The 16,845-nt window shown below is 38.6% G+C and overlaps 1 protein-coding gene across 1 annotated transcript; it reads right to left on the bottom strand.

The window, feature by feature from the left end:
• Positions 1-1,059: 1,059 nt before the first annotated feature.
• Positions 1,060-13,379, bottom strand: MPHOSPH6 (M-phase phosphoprotein 6). Its single transcript, XM_027850546.1, has 5 exons — positions 13,268-13,379; positions 8,510-8,622; positions 8,086-8,176; positions 2,321-2,415; positions 1,060-1,815 (listed from the first exon to the last, which is right to left on the bottom strand). Exons 1-5 carry the CDS (start codon positions 13,316-13,318, stop codon positions 1,683-1,685), a joined length of 483 nt encoding a protein of 160 aa, XP_027706347.1. The 5' UTR covers positions 13,319-13,379; the 3' UTR covers positions 1,060-1,682.
• Between the last annotated feature and the right edge of the window lie 3,466 nt (positions 13,380-16,845).

Here is a 16,845-nt window from a genome sequence, read left to right as displayed (position 1 = left end):
AGTCCTCTCCTATGCAGAGTCACCTTACATCCATTTTGTATATGTCTGTACATGTACATATTGTCTTCCCAGTAGGATATGAGCTTTTTGAGGACAGAGACTCTTTCACTTTGGTCTTTGTATCTACAGTGCTTAGTAGTAGGTGCTCAATAAATGTTTGGTTATCTCATTTAATGCTCACAATTCTGCGAGGTAGCTACTACAGGGAGGATTAATTTCATTTTACAGATGAGGAACTAGTCATCTGTGAGGAATCATAGCTCCAGACAGATGAGGAATATGAGGCTCCAAGGGATTATGGGACTTGTCCAGGGTCACACAGTGTTGGAGGTGCCATTTCAACCTAGGTCTTTTTCCTGACTGCAAATCCAGTGTTCTTGCTAGCACAGTGGATGCCTAATAAATGTACGTTGGACTGATTTGCCACTGTCCTAGGCTGCTTCAGTTAAGCAGTTGTAGTTGCCTTTGGATGTTATTCATAAAGGATCTACCTCTTTGTGGTAGCACCACTAGAAAACAAGACTAGGAATTCCAGCTCCTGACACGAACTAAGTAACTAGAGCCAAATCACTTTCCGTCTCTAAACTTCAAGTTTCCTCATGGGTTAAATGGGGACGACACTTGCACAATCTACCTCATAAGGCTGTTGTGATGAAAAATATTTTGCAAATCACAACATAAACTTGTGTTACCACCTCACATCCAACTATGCTACTACTACTTCTGTCACCTTCTACTGGAGAACCTTTATATATATCATCTCAATTGTTTCTCATAATAGCACCAAGTGAGAGAATTGCTTGATATTAAATTACTGAATTGAAATATAATTGCCTGAATGTATATATGCCTTCCCCAATTGGAAGTGCTCCCCAATCAGATCTCATTGTAGTACACTTTAAAACTGTATTCATCTGTGTTCATATCTTATTTCCCCTACTAGACTGTAAACAACTTGAGGACAAGGACTTGATCTTATTCATTTTTGTGTTCCTTTTGGTCTAGTGCGATAGACTGTACATAACAGGGTTTAATTTGCTGACTGAAAAAACCAATAAGCACGTGAAAGAAAAAAAAAATTTATTTCAGGACATATTTCTCCATATTTAGGAGCTGCAAATATTCATCAAGACAAATATGCAGAATGCCAGAAGCAGTAATCTCACCTGACAGCAACTAAATATTTTGCAGAATGGGAGTTACCACGATTCATGATAACATTTCCATTCTGTCCATATGTACACATAAATGAATTCCCTATAAAAGACTTGTGCTATAAAATTTCCTTATCCCCAAATGAATTTATTGTCTTGCCTTAATTAATATTTTAAAATAAAATGTAAACATACCAAGAACAATTTAAATGGTACTGTCATTTTATATCCGAGATTTTGAAATAAACCATCAGGCAGAGGAAACAACTATTTTCTCAACTCAAATGCTTTAGGGAATAATTGCCTATTAGGTTTAACAGCTCAAGACTGAAGACCCCATGGTCAATGATAACCCCTCGGCCAAGGATGTATAACATCCATCACACATCTGTTTCTGGAACAGCGTATGTTTCAAAACTTACAAATTTCTTTACAAATAAGTATAATAACATTACTAATTACACAACCAACTCTAATTAGAAATAGTCTCAAAATGTACCAGAGATCTTCCTGCATATTTTGCTTAATCTACTCCTGAGGCTTTAAAAACATCTTCTTAGCTTTAACTGGTTTTATGTTGCCATTTTCATCTTCGTCATACTGTGCTCGATCTCTCTTTTTAGCAAACTTCTTTCCAATTGTGCCCACCAAACTTTCATACCTACAAAGAAATTATAATAGCAAATTCAGTTTCCATTATAAGTAGTGTGAATTAAGGTTTGTCAATAATCCCAGGTGGTATCTGCAACACAAAATTATTGAGCATAATCAAAACCACTACTAAGAGAAGCTTAGAATGTGCAGTGGAGACTTGGAGTCAGCAGAACTGTGCAAACCTAACGCAAAATATTTAACCTCATGCCAGGAAATCACTATTCTACTTTTTACATTTTCCTATTAAACTAAAGGAATGAGCTATGTTTTAATCAGCATGTTATCAAGAAGCACTAAGACTGGCCACCCTGGGTGAACAACTTAAGGCTAGGATTAAAAAAGAATACTGACTCAAATCATGCATTCTCAGTGTCATCGTCCTGTTCTGCTCCTGCTCTCCCTTCCTTCAATCTCCCAACCTTGAGGGAGAACTCCTGGCAGAAACACCAGTGTAAGCTGGGTTACACATGGTACCCTTTTCATAAGGCTTTCATAAAGCAATGGCTAGTTACCTTCTGGCCATTTCTTCATCAGACACATCAGCCTCCATTGTTACATCTTCAACTTCTTCCTCTTTGTGTTTGGCATTCATTTGGACCATTAATTTCTTAAAAAGAAACAGAGCATTAGAGCTGGTCCAGCTCTGGCTTTATGCAGGACTGCTTCCTTCCTGGCACAAAAGGAGAGCAGGAAAAAGCAGGAGAGAAATCAAGTTTCAAACTACTTTCCTTAACTTTTAAAGGATTAGAGTAAATGTCAACTTCTAGCATTCTGCTACCTGACAGTGCTTACAAAACAAAAACAAACAAACAAAGAAAAACCAAGCCAAAATAATAGGTTCTAAATATGTCATGCTACTAGAAATTAACAAATGTAGGCAAGGATTTTCTCCATATTTTTAAGGATCACGTGATTCCCTTAGCCCCTTTCTTATCGTCAGGAAATGAGAATAAAGTAAACTACTTAATATCACAAAGCAAAATCAAGCCTACCTCAAAGGAAACATTTTCAAATTGTAGCTTGGATAGCCATACATGGTTTTAATAGGAAGGTCAGTGGCTGCTTGAGACACACAAATTATATGTAGATGGGGTTCTCTGGTTTGGTAGATGTGGGGGAATTAAAAGGGGACAGAGTGATCAACTCCAATTGCATGAAGCTGGTTTAGGGCCAGTTCTGAAGATGACGGTATCTTTGGTTGTTAAAGCATGTAAAATGTGTGTCTTGGGGACTCGGCAATTCCAAACGTAGTTAAGCAACTTCATCATGACCCAGATGTTCTTTGATCTCAGCAAGAATCCTGGGTGTGCAGAAGACAATTTCAATCTACATACTATACACTGTGCAAACTGAGGAAGTCATAGAATCACAAATTATTAAGAATTAGAAGGGACTTTAGAAATCATCTAGTCTAATCCCCTGATTTTACTAAGCAAGTTTGAATTACTGGGGAAACAGAGGTCCACATACGTTAAGATTGCAGTTAATAGCACAGATGGGCTAGGGAATGCACAATTTATGATTTCTAGGCCAGTGCCTTTTCTTTTCACAAGAACCTTAAAAAAAAAAAGTTATAGCCTGTAGAGTTGGGAAGGGATGTAAGAGAGCATATAATCTCTTCTGCCCCTCTGCAATCATGTGGAAAAGGAAGGGTGAAATTACTTGCATAAGCCCACATAAGTAATAATAATAATATAGTTAAAAGTGAAACCCAGGTTTTCTGACTATGAATATGTAACTCTTGCCACTGTCACATACTATCTCTTTGTACAACCCCTGGCTACCGGGATCTCAGGGTTGGTTTGGGACTATTGCTGGGCTAGTAATAGTAAGCATTTTGAGTCCAACCAAAGAAAAATACTGTCCCACAGATGTTGAGGAAATCAGTGCTTAAAAAAAAAAAAAGCACTTTAGTGAAGTAACTGAGATTACCAGAGAGGACACAGAAGGTTAAATTTTATTTATAAGAAGTACATTCTACTTTGGTCACCTGTTTAATGCTGAGATTTTTGCTGGGATAAGAAATAACTTCTCCCTGGTTTTAAGTGATAGAATTTGGTCAAAAAGTTGTTGGAAAGATATTCTAGGGGGCAGCTAGGTGGTGCAGTTGCTAGAGCACAGGCCGTGGAGTCAGGAGGACCTGAGTTCAAATCCAGCCTAAAACACTTGACACTTATTAGTTGTGTGACCCTGGGCAAGTCACTTAACCCCATTGCCTACCTCCCCCCCCAAAAAAAAGATTCTAAAGAAGATTATTTTATTTTTTATTTTGAATAAATCTCTATGCTCAAATCAGTTTGTTTTTCTGTTCAATCTGTGCAGTACCCCAGACTACTCTTACTGAATACATTTTAGTCTTCTGGACACCTAGCTATTCTATTACCTACAAACCACACTCACAGCAATTGTACAAAAATTAAGACATTGTAAACCATCAATAACACTTTTTAAATGATAAAAAATGGACAATAAGGAAGCTTGGAATTATAAAGTGTTGGGCTTATCTCCAAGAAGGCCTAGGTTCAGATCCCACCTGATAATCAGTGGCTATGTGTCACTGGAAAAGTCACTCACTCTCTAAGTACCTCAAGAAACTGTCTGCTGGTTACCTAAGTTATTAGATTAAATATGGTCTGCAATGTTAAAAGTTTCCCACATAAAGTTTCCTATGCAGATGAAATCCTTGTGTGTTACTATAAAACATGGCCAGAGAGGTTTCTAGATTGCAAATTTTACTACAATAAGTCCATTTGGTTTATGATGCCATTTTTCCCTCTCAAAATACAAGGATCCTTAACTCCTACCTGAATTTCAGGTTTTCTTGAAATCTACTTAAAATTACTTAAGATGTATCTACCTGAAAGCTTTTCAAACTCAGATTCATAGCACTTTAACTAAAAGAGACTTAGAGATCATCCTCATGTCAAGGATGGGAAAACTTAGGCCCAAAGAAGTTAAGTGGTCACACAGTTAGTAGCAGAGCAAAGACTGGACCTAGTGACTCCTGCCTTCCAGTCCAATGGTCTTTCCACTGTACTTGTTAGTTACTAATGTATTTGAGGATAGATGACTGAACCACAGAACAAATGTAGGTTGTATTGTGGTACTTGTGGTGCAGTGGATAGGGCTCCAGGCCTGGAATCAAGAAGACCTGAGTTTTAATACAGTGTCAGATAATTTTTAGCTGTGGACCTTTGGCACATCACTTAGCATCTTTGCCTCAGTTTCTTCATCTGTAAAGTGGGGATTATAAGAGCACCTACCTCCCAGGGTTGTTGTGAGGATGAAATAAGATATTTTGTATCTTTTTTGTAAATATTTTATAAAGCACAGCACCTGGCACAGGGTAGGCAGTTAATAAATGCTTGTTCGCTCCAGTCTCCTTTCTGTTACAAACATTGCCAGAATCTGTAAATGCTACTTAAGATGTTTGCTGAAACAAACAACCATGCAGCAGCAACTGAAATCTAACAACTCAGTAGAGCCATTACTTTGCCATATGCTTCTAAAGAAAATCTAGATTATAGGTATGTTATAACTAAAGGTAGAAAACCTACATTCTGTGAAACTCTCAAATCCCCATTTGATGCACCTCTAGTTAAGAATCAGAGTTTTAGAGATAAAATAAAAGTGACCACAAAACCTTAAGAGTTGGCCATCAAGTCAAATTCCTACCCAGATCCTAAAACGTCTTTGTTCTCTACTGTTTTTTTCCTCTCCATTTTAAATTGTTTCTCCTACCTAAGCTATCATCCACTAAAACAAATAAATACGTTTACAGATGAAAATCACTATAGTTTTCAAAAGCCTTCTGATGCAGAATTTACTTCAGTGAATGTGTGATCTCACACTGGTATGGGCTGTCATTCTATTAGTACCGATTATAAGCCATCTGTGCCCTCTCTCTTGGACAGTTGCCCACGTCCTTAATTATTTGCCCAAAACATTGTAAATCTTCCTATAATATTTTAGTATTTCTTGGAGAACAGTGAAACTCTTACACCATTCATGAAGGTAAATTCTGTTTGTTATGTGACAATCTATGAAACATCAGAATTTACCCTCATTTTGCTCCCCCCCTTTTTGAGTGAGGCAATTGGGGTTAAGTGATTTGCCCAGAGTCACACAGCTAGTGAGTGTTATGTGCCTGAGGCCACATTTGAAATCAGGTCCTACTGACTGCAGGGCCGATGCTCTATCCCCTGTGCCACCAAGCTGCCCTTCTGCCCCTTTTTAAAAGCCAGAAATGATAAATCACTTTTTAGCAACTGCAATTTGGAGAGTTTTTTCCAGATTAATTGAGGTGATGACATAGGAATGATGGGTAGAAGAGATTTTTGTATGAGACAACTATAGAAAAATCTTTTGTACTGTTCACTCAGAGGTTGTCACGATGGCACATAAATATTCCTTAATCAGTCCCGAGTGGATTAGTCCTATCCCATCTAGGGCATAGGAATTCTTGGGGTCCTTGCATTCCTTAAAACTGAAAGGGGAGTACAAACCCTGATATTCACCTTTTTCCTGGGGTCTTACTCTTACTCAGAAGGGCACAGAAACTTGTCCCAATCTAGTTTTCCAATACTTGGGCTTACATATGCAGATCCTTGCGTGTATTTGAAATGAGGCACACACCAAGTGGTATCAGTTCACAGAATCTTTACTGCATTTTCATGTAATTATGCTATTGATGACAGCTTTGCTATGTTACGAATAGATATGGCTCAGAGCCACGACAAAACCCAAAGTTAAGCAGCTCAGTAGCCCAGAAGTCGAAGGATTGTATAATGTAGTTTAGTGAATAGAGCACACAATGAAAAGACCTAGGGTAGAATCTGCTTAAGACTTTTCTTAGCTCTATGATGAAGGTCAAGTTACATTACTTCTCTGAACCTATTCATTCATCTGGAAAATGTTGATAATCCCAGGACTTTGTGAGGATCAAACAACAATGTATAAACAAGTGGTCTCACTTTATAAAATTTAAAATGTTTCACAAAGATGAGCCATTTATTTGATTGATGTACCTAGTTTGGCAGACCCCAGACTCCAGAGACACTCTGGAAATGGACTCTTGACTATTTGGACAGTGACACCTCCTAATTCACCCTGGGAAAATACTTACAGAATACTTTGAAGCAAAGTTCTCCTATTAATGGGGCTTCTTGCAAGTCTAGACCCAAGGCCCTCAAGGGGCTAGCCCGAGACTCCCAACATCCTGATCACAATCCCTGGGTCTTCTGGTGCCTTCTGCAGACTTATACACAAGTAGGACACGGTGGAACTTCTTCATTTCTTAGGCATATCTGATCCACTTTGCTTGCCTCCCTTTCAGGACTGGTTCCTGCCAACTTTCACCTGGTTATGGTTTCTGTTTTAGGGGGCCCCTTTCTTTAAGATGGTCTTTATTTATGACTGGGTTTCTCTCCCACTCATTTTTTCTGTATCCCCTTTCTACCTAGCTCCTTGTCTTCTATCATACTGGTTAGCTTACCAAATTATAAACTCCTTGAAGACAAAGAGAGTGGCAAATTTATCTCTATACTGCTTCCCTTCCCATGACAGGAGTACATAGTAGGCAGTTAGTATTTGCTGAATTAAATGAAACCATTAAAACTCCTCAAACTAAAGGGGAACAAATCTTTACTGCATATGCTTACTTTACCACAAACCTGATTTATGAAAATCCAGATGAACAAAATAAATTAGGTAACGATTATTTGTTTAAAGCATGATATAGTAGACAGAGCACTAAATTTGAGTTAGATAAGCTGGCTTCAATTCTGGCTCGGGTAATTATAAATTGTGTGACCTTAAAGCAAATTAGTTCACCTCTGGCCTCACTTACCTCATTTGCAAAATAAGGGGGCTGGCCAGATGACCTCTAATGTCTCTTCTGGCAATAATCACTCTATGGATTGATAAAAGAATGTGTCATAGGTTGCCTTTATATCCTATGCATAAGAATTTAAACTTAATTTACACAATAATTTAAAGGGAAACTTCAGGTACATAAAAGGGAGATATATCTGTAAAGACCAATGAGAAAAAAATTTCAGAACAAATAACATTATTTGAATCAAAATCCTGACATTTTTACAGAAGACTGGGATTATGAAGTCCCATCTTCAAATGACAACAAGACCAGATGCTGTCCTATATACTCTAAGACCTGTTATCTTCCATTACGGATAAATTAGTTTTTAAAAAAAAAATCCATTACTGGTAGAAGTGATTAAATTAGAAAAATCTCAGATTTGGAGTAACTATTAAATACCTCAATTTCTGGATTAAACCCTCTGAAAGACATTCTTCCATACAAAAGATCTTCACAAAGCATAAAGCTCTGCTCCTCTATTATGAAACTCCTAAAGGGGGAAATATATTTATATGAATACCATGTCTTTATTATTTGCAATAAAGAGTAGCAAATAAAAACCAAGAATAAAATGCAAAACTAGCCAATTTTAGGTTCTTAGTAGACACAAGGGAACAGGCAGAGATGACTTAACTAAAGAAAAAAATCATGTCTGAATATCTACCTCATAAATTTTTTACCCCGGCAAATAGCATCAAAATGAAGAAAGCAAAAGATTGGCAAATCTTCCTAGGCAGTTCATTTGCATTTAATTTACTCTCATTTACAGAAAATTTCTTTTGGATAAATGAGACATCACTGATACAAATTCCAATAAACTCACTCTTTCTCCTTAAGTTCAGGTAAATCCAAGTACCAGTGTTCTTCACTGATTATTTTCTTTTCTTCCTCCTCTAGCTGTTTTTTAGTTTCCGCATCCAACCCCCTTTGCATGAACTGGATTAAAAACAATATGATCAGTCAAGTAATGAGCTAAAGATAGTTTTAAACTTTAATTAATACTTTTATGGATCCATAATTTTATCCCCTCGGTCAGTATGAGACTGAAAGACATCTTTTTGTGATTCTTAGATCACTGAAATAGCCTTCCAATTTATCTTCCTGTGCCAAGTTTCTCCCTACTCCAACCCATTCTCTACTCAGATGCCAAAGTGATTTTCCTAAAACAAAGGTCTGACCTTTGTCCCTCTCCCCTACTCCCTCAATACACATATATTCAATAAGCTCCAGGACTCCATTACTCTTGGGATCAAATATAAAATTCTCACTGGCATTTAAAGCCATTTACAGCCTGGCCACGTTCTATCTTTTGAGTCTTTTTACACTGTACTCCACTCCACAAACTGCATGTTCCATTTATATTGGCCTACTTGCTGTTCCTCACACCTGACATTCCATCTAGTGACTCTATGTGCACTGGCTGTCCCCCAGGCATACAATGCTCTCAGACTTCATCTTCAACACCTCAGTTCCCACACACCTGGAAGCTTCTACTCAAATCCAACATTTTATGGGAGGACTTTCATGCCCCACCCCCCACTCCATTCCTCCTTCTTTCTGAGATAATTTCCCAGTTACATTGTATATGTCTAATATGTACACAGTTATTTGCATCTTGTCTTCTCCATTAGAATGTGGGCTCCTTGAGGATGAGAACCCTGTTTTTGACTTTACCTTTTTATCCTTAGCATAGTAGTTGGCACATAGTAAATATTTAATAAATGCTTATTGACTGACTTAAGAAAATCTGCTAAACAATTTGGAATTCTTTTTCTTGGGTGTTCATCTATCTATCTCTTATCACTTTATGACTGATCCACCTCTTTTCCAATCATACATACATTTCCTGCATAACATCCCTTACTCCTTTTAAGCAGAGGTCATTATTAGAAATATGAGCATAGTTCAGATATATTGCAGGTTCAGTTCCAGACCACCACCAACAAAGCAAGTTGTGTGAATTTTTTGGTTTCCCAGTACATGCAAAAGTTATGTTTACACTAAACTGTAGTCTATTAAGTATGCAATAGTATTATGTCTAAAAAAAATGTAGATACCTTAATTAAAAAATACTTCATTGCTAAAAAAAATGCTAACCATAACCTGAGTCTTCAGCAAGTAGTAATCATTTTGCTTTTAGAGGGTCTTGACTTGATGTTGATGGCTGCTAATTGATTCAGGTGGTGCTTGCTGAAGACTAGGGTGGCTGTGGCAATTTCTTAAAATAAGTTAACCACGAAGTTTGCCACATAGATTGACTCTTCCTTTCCCTTGAACACTTAGACGCCACTGTAGGATTATTAATTGGCCTAATTTCAATATTGTTGTGATTCAGGGAATAGGGAGGCCCAAGGAGAGGGAAAGATAAGGAACAGCTGGTCAATGGAGCAGTTAGAACACACACATGATATTTATCAATTCAGTTCACCATCTTACGTGCGGTTTGTGGCGACCCAAAACAATTATAATAGTATCATCAAAGATTACTGATCACACCCAGCAATAGCACTTCTAGGGCTGTATCCCAAAGAGATCATAAAAATGGAAAAAGGATCCACATGTACAAAAATATTTATAGCAGCTCTTTCTGTGATGGCAAAGAATTGGAAATTGAAGGGATGTTCATCAACTGGGGAATGGCTGAACAAGTTGTGGTTATATGAATGTAATGGAATACTACTGTGGTATAAAAAATGAAGAGCAAGCAGCCTTTGAAAAACCTGGAAAGATTTGTATGGACTGATGCTGAGTGAAGTGAGCAGAACCAGGAGAATATTGTACACAGTAACAGCCACTACTGTTCCATGACTAACTTTGATAGACTTAGCCCTTCTCAGCAATGCAAGGATCTAAGACATCTTCAAAAGTCTCACGATGGAAAATGCTATTCACGTCCAGAGAAAGAATGATGAAGTTGGAATGCAGATCGAAGCATACTATTTGCATTTTTTTCTTCTGTTTTGTTTCCTCTTTCTTGTGGTTCCTCCTATTGGTTCTAATTCTTCCTTACAACATGATTAATGTGAAAATATGTTTAATAGGAATGTATATGTAGAGCCTATATCAGATTGCACATCGTTTTGGGGAGGGAGAGGGAGAAAAATTTAAAACTCAAAAGCTTATGGAAGTGACTGCTGAAAACTAAAAATAAATAAATTAATTAAAAAAAAAGAAAAAAGATTACTGATCACCATAACATATATTATAATAATAAAGTTTGAAATATTGAAAGAATTTCCAAAATGTGATACAGACATAATGTGAACACATGCTGTTGGAAAAATGGCACCGAATGACTTCTTCGATGCAGGGTTCCCACAAACTTCCAATTTGTAAAAAATGCAATATCTGAGTAGTGCCATAAAGGGAAGTGTAAGAAAATGATGTATGCCATTTTCACTTAACTTGTGTCTATCTACTGCCCTTTGCGTTAACTGCAACTCTGATTCTATGGAGATAATAATACAAGATTTGCAAACAGAGTTTTGATGGGAGAAGACTAATGTTAAAAGATAAGTGTGTGTCTAGGAGTTTAGAATCACAAAAGCACTGCAAAAAATCTTGAGTATAATCCACCCCACTCTTCCTATTCACTTCTGAGACCAATTCATTGTCTATCTGCAATGCCTATGCCAAATATAAGTACTGATGTCAATAGATAGACATCTAATTATTCATATCATGGTCTGGACAATAGGCACTTGCCATTCATTTGTATTTTCCTGAATAAATTGATTGTCCCACCTCTTTTGACTAATCATGAGATTCTTAAGGTTCTGGGGCTCAATGTAACCAGCATTATCACCTGAAAATGGAAGTATCTGAAAAATCTCATCATCTGTAAAGAAGCTCCAATTCCAACTCGATCATGGGCAGTATATCTTCCATGACAAGGATGATGAAAACCTTTGGTATTCACCCAGTTTTGGTGAGGGTATCTTCTAGTTTTATGTCTCACTTGACAATAATCAGAAGGTCACCGAACAATTATCTCTGTGATTGCATATACTAAGGAATCTTATATGATCTTAAAATATACAGGAGAGATTCCTTAATGAAGGAGAGTCTTTGTGAAGAAGAATTTGTCTTTTCTACTTCTGGTCAACTGAATGGTTGTAGGTATGGATTGCAATAGAAAGATTTAAAAAACCTGTCTGTTTTCTTTCCACATTTTCATCAAGGCTATCATCAATACATTTGTAGATCATGATTACTTATAAGACTAAGATGGATGTACATAAAGTTATTAAAAGCTGATTTGATAATAAATATAATACACTTTAAAACATTCAATTCCATTTTATGGCCAAATGAAAAGAGGGAACAACAAAAAAAAAAGACACAAAGGTGAGAGATACAAAGAGAGATACAAAAAGGCCTAGAATTCTCTTCCTTTCTCTCTGGAGCCTCTAATGGTTACAAATTATTCCTTAGACAAATTAAAACTCTGCGGTGGATTTCAAAAGTAAACAACTATTACCTTGGTGTTGATCCCCAAATTTCTATCTTCAACCTCAATTTTTCTCTCTTGAAATTTCCTGACCATTTCAAAACACGTTTGGAAAATCCCTAATAGTCAGATGTCTTTGCAAGCACCTCAAACTTAAAAACAAGACTCATCTACCACTACCATTCTCCACTCACACACAACTCTTTTTTGTCAATGGTATCTCCAGTTTTCCTAGTTACCAAACCTCAGCATCAACTTTAATTCACTTCTTGTCTGAATTCTTTTTTTTTTAGTTTCTCATAAGTTCTCTCTTCCTCCAGCCTATCCTACTCCAATTCAGTCTGAACCTTCATTCACTCATCGATTTCACAACCTTTTATAAGCCTACTATGTGCTAGGCACTGCCCTAGGTGCTAGGGATAAAAAGAAAAAATGAAATTCTCTCCCACCTAATCTCTGCTTCCTGGCTTTTCTGACATCCTTCAAGTCCCAGCTAAAATCCCACCTTCTACAGGAAGTCAATCCCCCTTGATTTTAGTGTCTTTTCTCTGTCTATTATTTTCAATTTATCCTCTATATAGCGTTTGTACATAGTTGTTTGAGTGTTGTGTCCTCCATTAGACAGTGAGCTTCTTGAGGGCAGGGATTGTATTTTTTTTTTTAACCCTAGGACCTTAGCTCAGTGCCTGGCTTAACAGGCGCTTAATAAATATTTTACTGACTAGCTAACCAAACAAAAAAAAAAAGGCCTCTGCCTCAAGAAGCTCACATTCTACTACATGCAAAAGAAAAAAATTCTAGAGGTGTAAGTAAACAGGAAATACATACAAAGTCATCAGAAAAGTGACATGGAAGGGGCCCTGATAGCCTCTGGATATTCATTTCTAAAATTTCTCTGACCACGTGACTCTCCTGAAGAAAACCTTCAAAGGCTTTTTTTTCTATCGCTCGGACAATAAACTCCAGCCTTCTGAGTCTGGCATTCAAAACCCTCCATGGTCTGGCCCTAGTTTTCCTACCACCCCACACCGCGGCCTCCGAGACTAGCTTCGAGGCCTCGCCCCTCTCCACTCCTGCAGCCTCAGCCTCCCTCGCGGACACCACACCATCTCCCGCCGCGACGTCTCGTACCTTCATCCGCATCAGATTCTTTGACAGCTTGGGTTTAGACGTAGCCGCCATGGTGCCTTAAACTACACGCCAAAGCTCCGAGAGAAACTCCGTCCGCGTCGCTGCTGCCTACGTCACTCTCCCGCGCCGGTGGTCCCCAGGGCGGGGTGAGGGCGGGTACCGTTGCGAGAGGCCTTCACTGAGCCCTTTGATGCGCTTGCGCAGACTGCGTAGTGGAAGCGAGGCTCTAGTTGTCTGTCTGGGACGCAGGTGCTGCGGGGTGCAGAGTCTGGTTTGAGCGACTTGCCTCGCTGCGCACGTGGGCCTAGGTCCCCTTGACACCTGGGCCTTCTCCAACACCAGCGTGCGCCCGGGCTCGCGCCTTCGCCAGGTCCTCCTTCGCTTCCCTTGACTTCCAGGGGCCATTTCTATAGGGAAGAAGACCGCGATGGTCACCCTCCTGCTCTGATTGCAGACCTCGGAGAGGGTGGCAAGGATACCCAAGCCTAGTGGAGGAGAAGAAAGAGAAAAACCTACCGTTAATTACGTAGCTGAAGCTGAAAGGGCTTTAGCAGCTATCTAGCCCACCTCCCTCATTTAAAAGATGAACAAATTGAGATCCAGAGAGGTTAAGTAATCTACTTGGGATTAGTTAGGATTTCAACCCAGGTTCTTTGACTCCGAAGTCAGGGTTGTTTTCCATCTAATTTAGGGTTTATTTTGGTCTTACATGAAGTCAAGACTGGAAGGGATTTTAGCAGCCATGAGGGGAAACTGAGTTAGAAAGGGGAAGTGACTTGCCCAGGGTAATTACATGTTGTATCTTGAGTCAAAGAACTTGGGGGAAGGTCCAGAGAGAAGTAACTTTGTCCAAGGTCACACAGTTTGTAAATGATTCCAATTCAGGTTTTCTGACTCCAAAGCCAATGCTTTTTTCTATTGACCAGTGCTCCTTAGGGCTATTGCATCCTCTGTAGATATGTCTTGGGTACTGTAGGAAATATCACCCTGGGTCTGATGCCATAGTTCATTTAGCAGTTGACCTTTCCAACAGTCACCAAGGGACATGCTATGTGAGGGCCTGATTGTCCACTCTAAAAGTCAATTGTATATCTCCAGCTTCTCTTACTATCTATTTTGCTGTTGTTATTCATCACTTTTGAATTTGTTTTTTCCCCTTCTTGTACCACCTCTTGGTAAAATGAAATCCTCTCTCAATTTTTTTAACTTTCTTTATCCATCTTTTCGACTCCCTTCCTTTCTGTTATTCTCCCCATCTCCTTCTGTTTGCCTTTCCTGATGTCTTTCTTCTTTAACTTGATGAAGTATAGGAATGTAATATAAATTTTAAATGTTTGCTTTATTAGAATAAGTGTAAATTTTATGTATTTAGCCTAATAGAATAGTTTTATATTATTAAACTGAAAACTCTTTGTTTCCTCTAATACAAAGTAAAATTGGGGTTTTAAAATTTTATGTTTTTTTGGGGGGGGGTTAATGGATATCAGTTTGAAAATGATCCTCAGCCCCTGCTATATGGTTATTTAGAATTTTAAAAATACATATATTTCACTGTGTGACAACAACATTCTCCTAGATGCAAAAGAAAAAACAAAAAACAAAAAACAAAAGTTGGTCAGGGGAGCCCACGATTAATTTCATGAGTCCTCCATGTATTTTGTTGGAAGGGTTAGCTTCCATGGAAACCACTTCTACCTTAGACCCTTGCTGAGGAGATACAGGGAACTCTTTTAATTGGTTCCTAGTGATTTTGGGAATGGCAACTTAAAGTCAAAGGGGACAAACTCTTGTTGAAAGAGTTCCCTGTTCCCTGTGGTATATAAAAATGAACTGTGAAACAGCTTCTTCCTTTTTTCTATTCCTAGGCTTTATCTTCTTTAAGTTTCCAGACTAGGGTGCAGCAAGAATAGTAGGGAAGGGATTTTCTTCTATCTACTCAAGTAGAAAATGGAAACATAGGAGGAGCACATGATGAGTGGCCTTGTTTGGTTAGGTGACTTTGAGAGGGTAGTATTTTAAATGCTGTGGTTTAGGGGTGCAGGAACCCCAAAGAAGGCACAGGGCAGAGTCATCTGGAATGAATTCTCTGACTCAAGCAGTCTTCCAGTCAAGTAGTAAAAAGTTTATTGTAACGCTAATATAGCAGACAGAGCTCCTTAGGGAACTTACAATTTAATGGGGGTAATGCTGAAGCTTATATAGGAAAAACTTAGTGCATTGTATGCCAAGTGTGCTAATTAGGTGGTGAACATACAGTTTCTGTACCTTGAGCACAGGCATCATTCAGTATTGGAAACCCTGGGTGGATGGGGAACTCTTAAGGGGTGTGTTTTTGGTCTAGATAGCCTCAGGAGTTGATGTCTATAGCTTGATTCCTGGATTGTATATGATAACTATGGGAATCAGTACATAATAGTTCTGCTGGTGCAAGATAGACCTGTTCATACAAGCGAAATTCTGCAGAGGTCAGCTTGCTCTTGTAACAAGGAGAGATAGTTTGCCTCACTGGGGCCCACTCATGAGTTATTGCCAGAGATAGGGTCTTTGAGCTGGGGAGAGATATGGTCCTAGGGATGGGGTCCAAGCATAAGCACCCCAGCAGTACCTCCATTTCCTGGTTGCCTTCTCTTAGTTTTCTGTTTTCTTGAGCACAGGTCAGAGACTAGTAATGCTGAGAAGAGACATTTGTAGCCTTGGAGAGTGTGTCATGGGTAATTCTGGGTTTGAGAGCTCCCAACTTCTTGAGTTTGCAAAAGATTGAAGGTCCTCAGTTTGAGCTTTGGGCACTGGCTTCCAAGAGGGAAAAGATTTTATAACTGTATATAATTTTGGAGAAGGAAAAGGATAGTACTGTACCTGGAGGAATAAAGGCACATTCTTAAGAGGTAGAGCAGTAGATAAGGTCCTGCTAATCCCTCCAAGATATTGTGAGCTATTCGGAAGGTGCAAGTGGAAGTGGATGAGCAGTGTTTGTTTCGCAGTCCCATAAAATGACTCACTTTGGGGATGCATAGGGAGTGAGAGGACTCTAAGGATTCTAATGGGATATGAGAGAAATGATTATTAACAAACCAATGATTTGGGGAGATCCAGAGTTCCACCTTTTTCTGTAGTCCTCATTTCAAAGTTCAGTCTCTTGAAGGACATTCACTGATAATGCCATTGAATTCTCTCTTCTCAATTTTGGTCAGACCTCACCCAAATTTACAGGAATTTAATCTAAGGTGGGGAAACCCATTGTGTTTTACTCTGGTTTGGGTGAGGATAAATTCCTTGATTAGATTGCCCTAGGCTGGGAAGTGGCATGGTTATAGAGATGGTCTCTTTGTCCAATTGTGGCTTGATATCACTATCTTAGCCCCTCATTGGAGTGAACCCACTTCTCATTGTAATATTCATTGTCTCATTAAATGTGATTGCCATCCCCAGGAATATCCACCCTTCCAAGGGCAAATAAATTGTGAGCCCACTGTCATAAGGGATCTTTGGCATTTGGAGAGTGCCACTGACCTCTTATTAATAATATTCTAACCTTATTAATAAAATGATTAAGTTACCTAGGAACTGTGTCTCTCAAA

The sequence above is a fragment of the Vombatus ursinus genome, unplaced genomic scaffold (genome assembly GCF_900497805.2).
Source record: "Vombatus ursinus unplaced genomic scaffold, bare-nosed wombat genome assembly UNPS02009062.1, whole genome shotgun sequence".
Lineage (NCBI taxonomy): Eukaryota > Metazoa > Chordata > Mammalia > Diprotodontia > Vombatidae > Vombatus > Vombatus ursinus.
This window is presented reverse-complemented; position numbering and strand designations above follow the sequence as displayed.

Bases quoted from the DNA above. Each gene is read 5' to 3' on its own strand.
- MPHOSPH6 (XM_027850546.1), bottom strand. From the start codon at position 13,318: ATGGCGGCTACGTCTAAACCCAAGCTGTCAAAGAATCTGATGCGGATG. The intron at 8,623-13,267 runs GTACGAGACGTC...TTTTTAATCCAG, and splicing joins AGAATCTGATGCGGATGAAG to TTCATGCAAAGGGGGTTGGA. The intron at 1,816-2,320 runs GTAACTAGCCAT...ATTTCTTTGTAG, and splicing joins GATGAAGAAATGGCCAGAAG to GTATGAAAGTTTGGTGGGCA.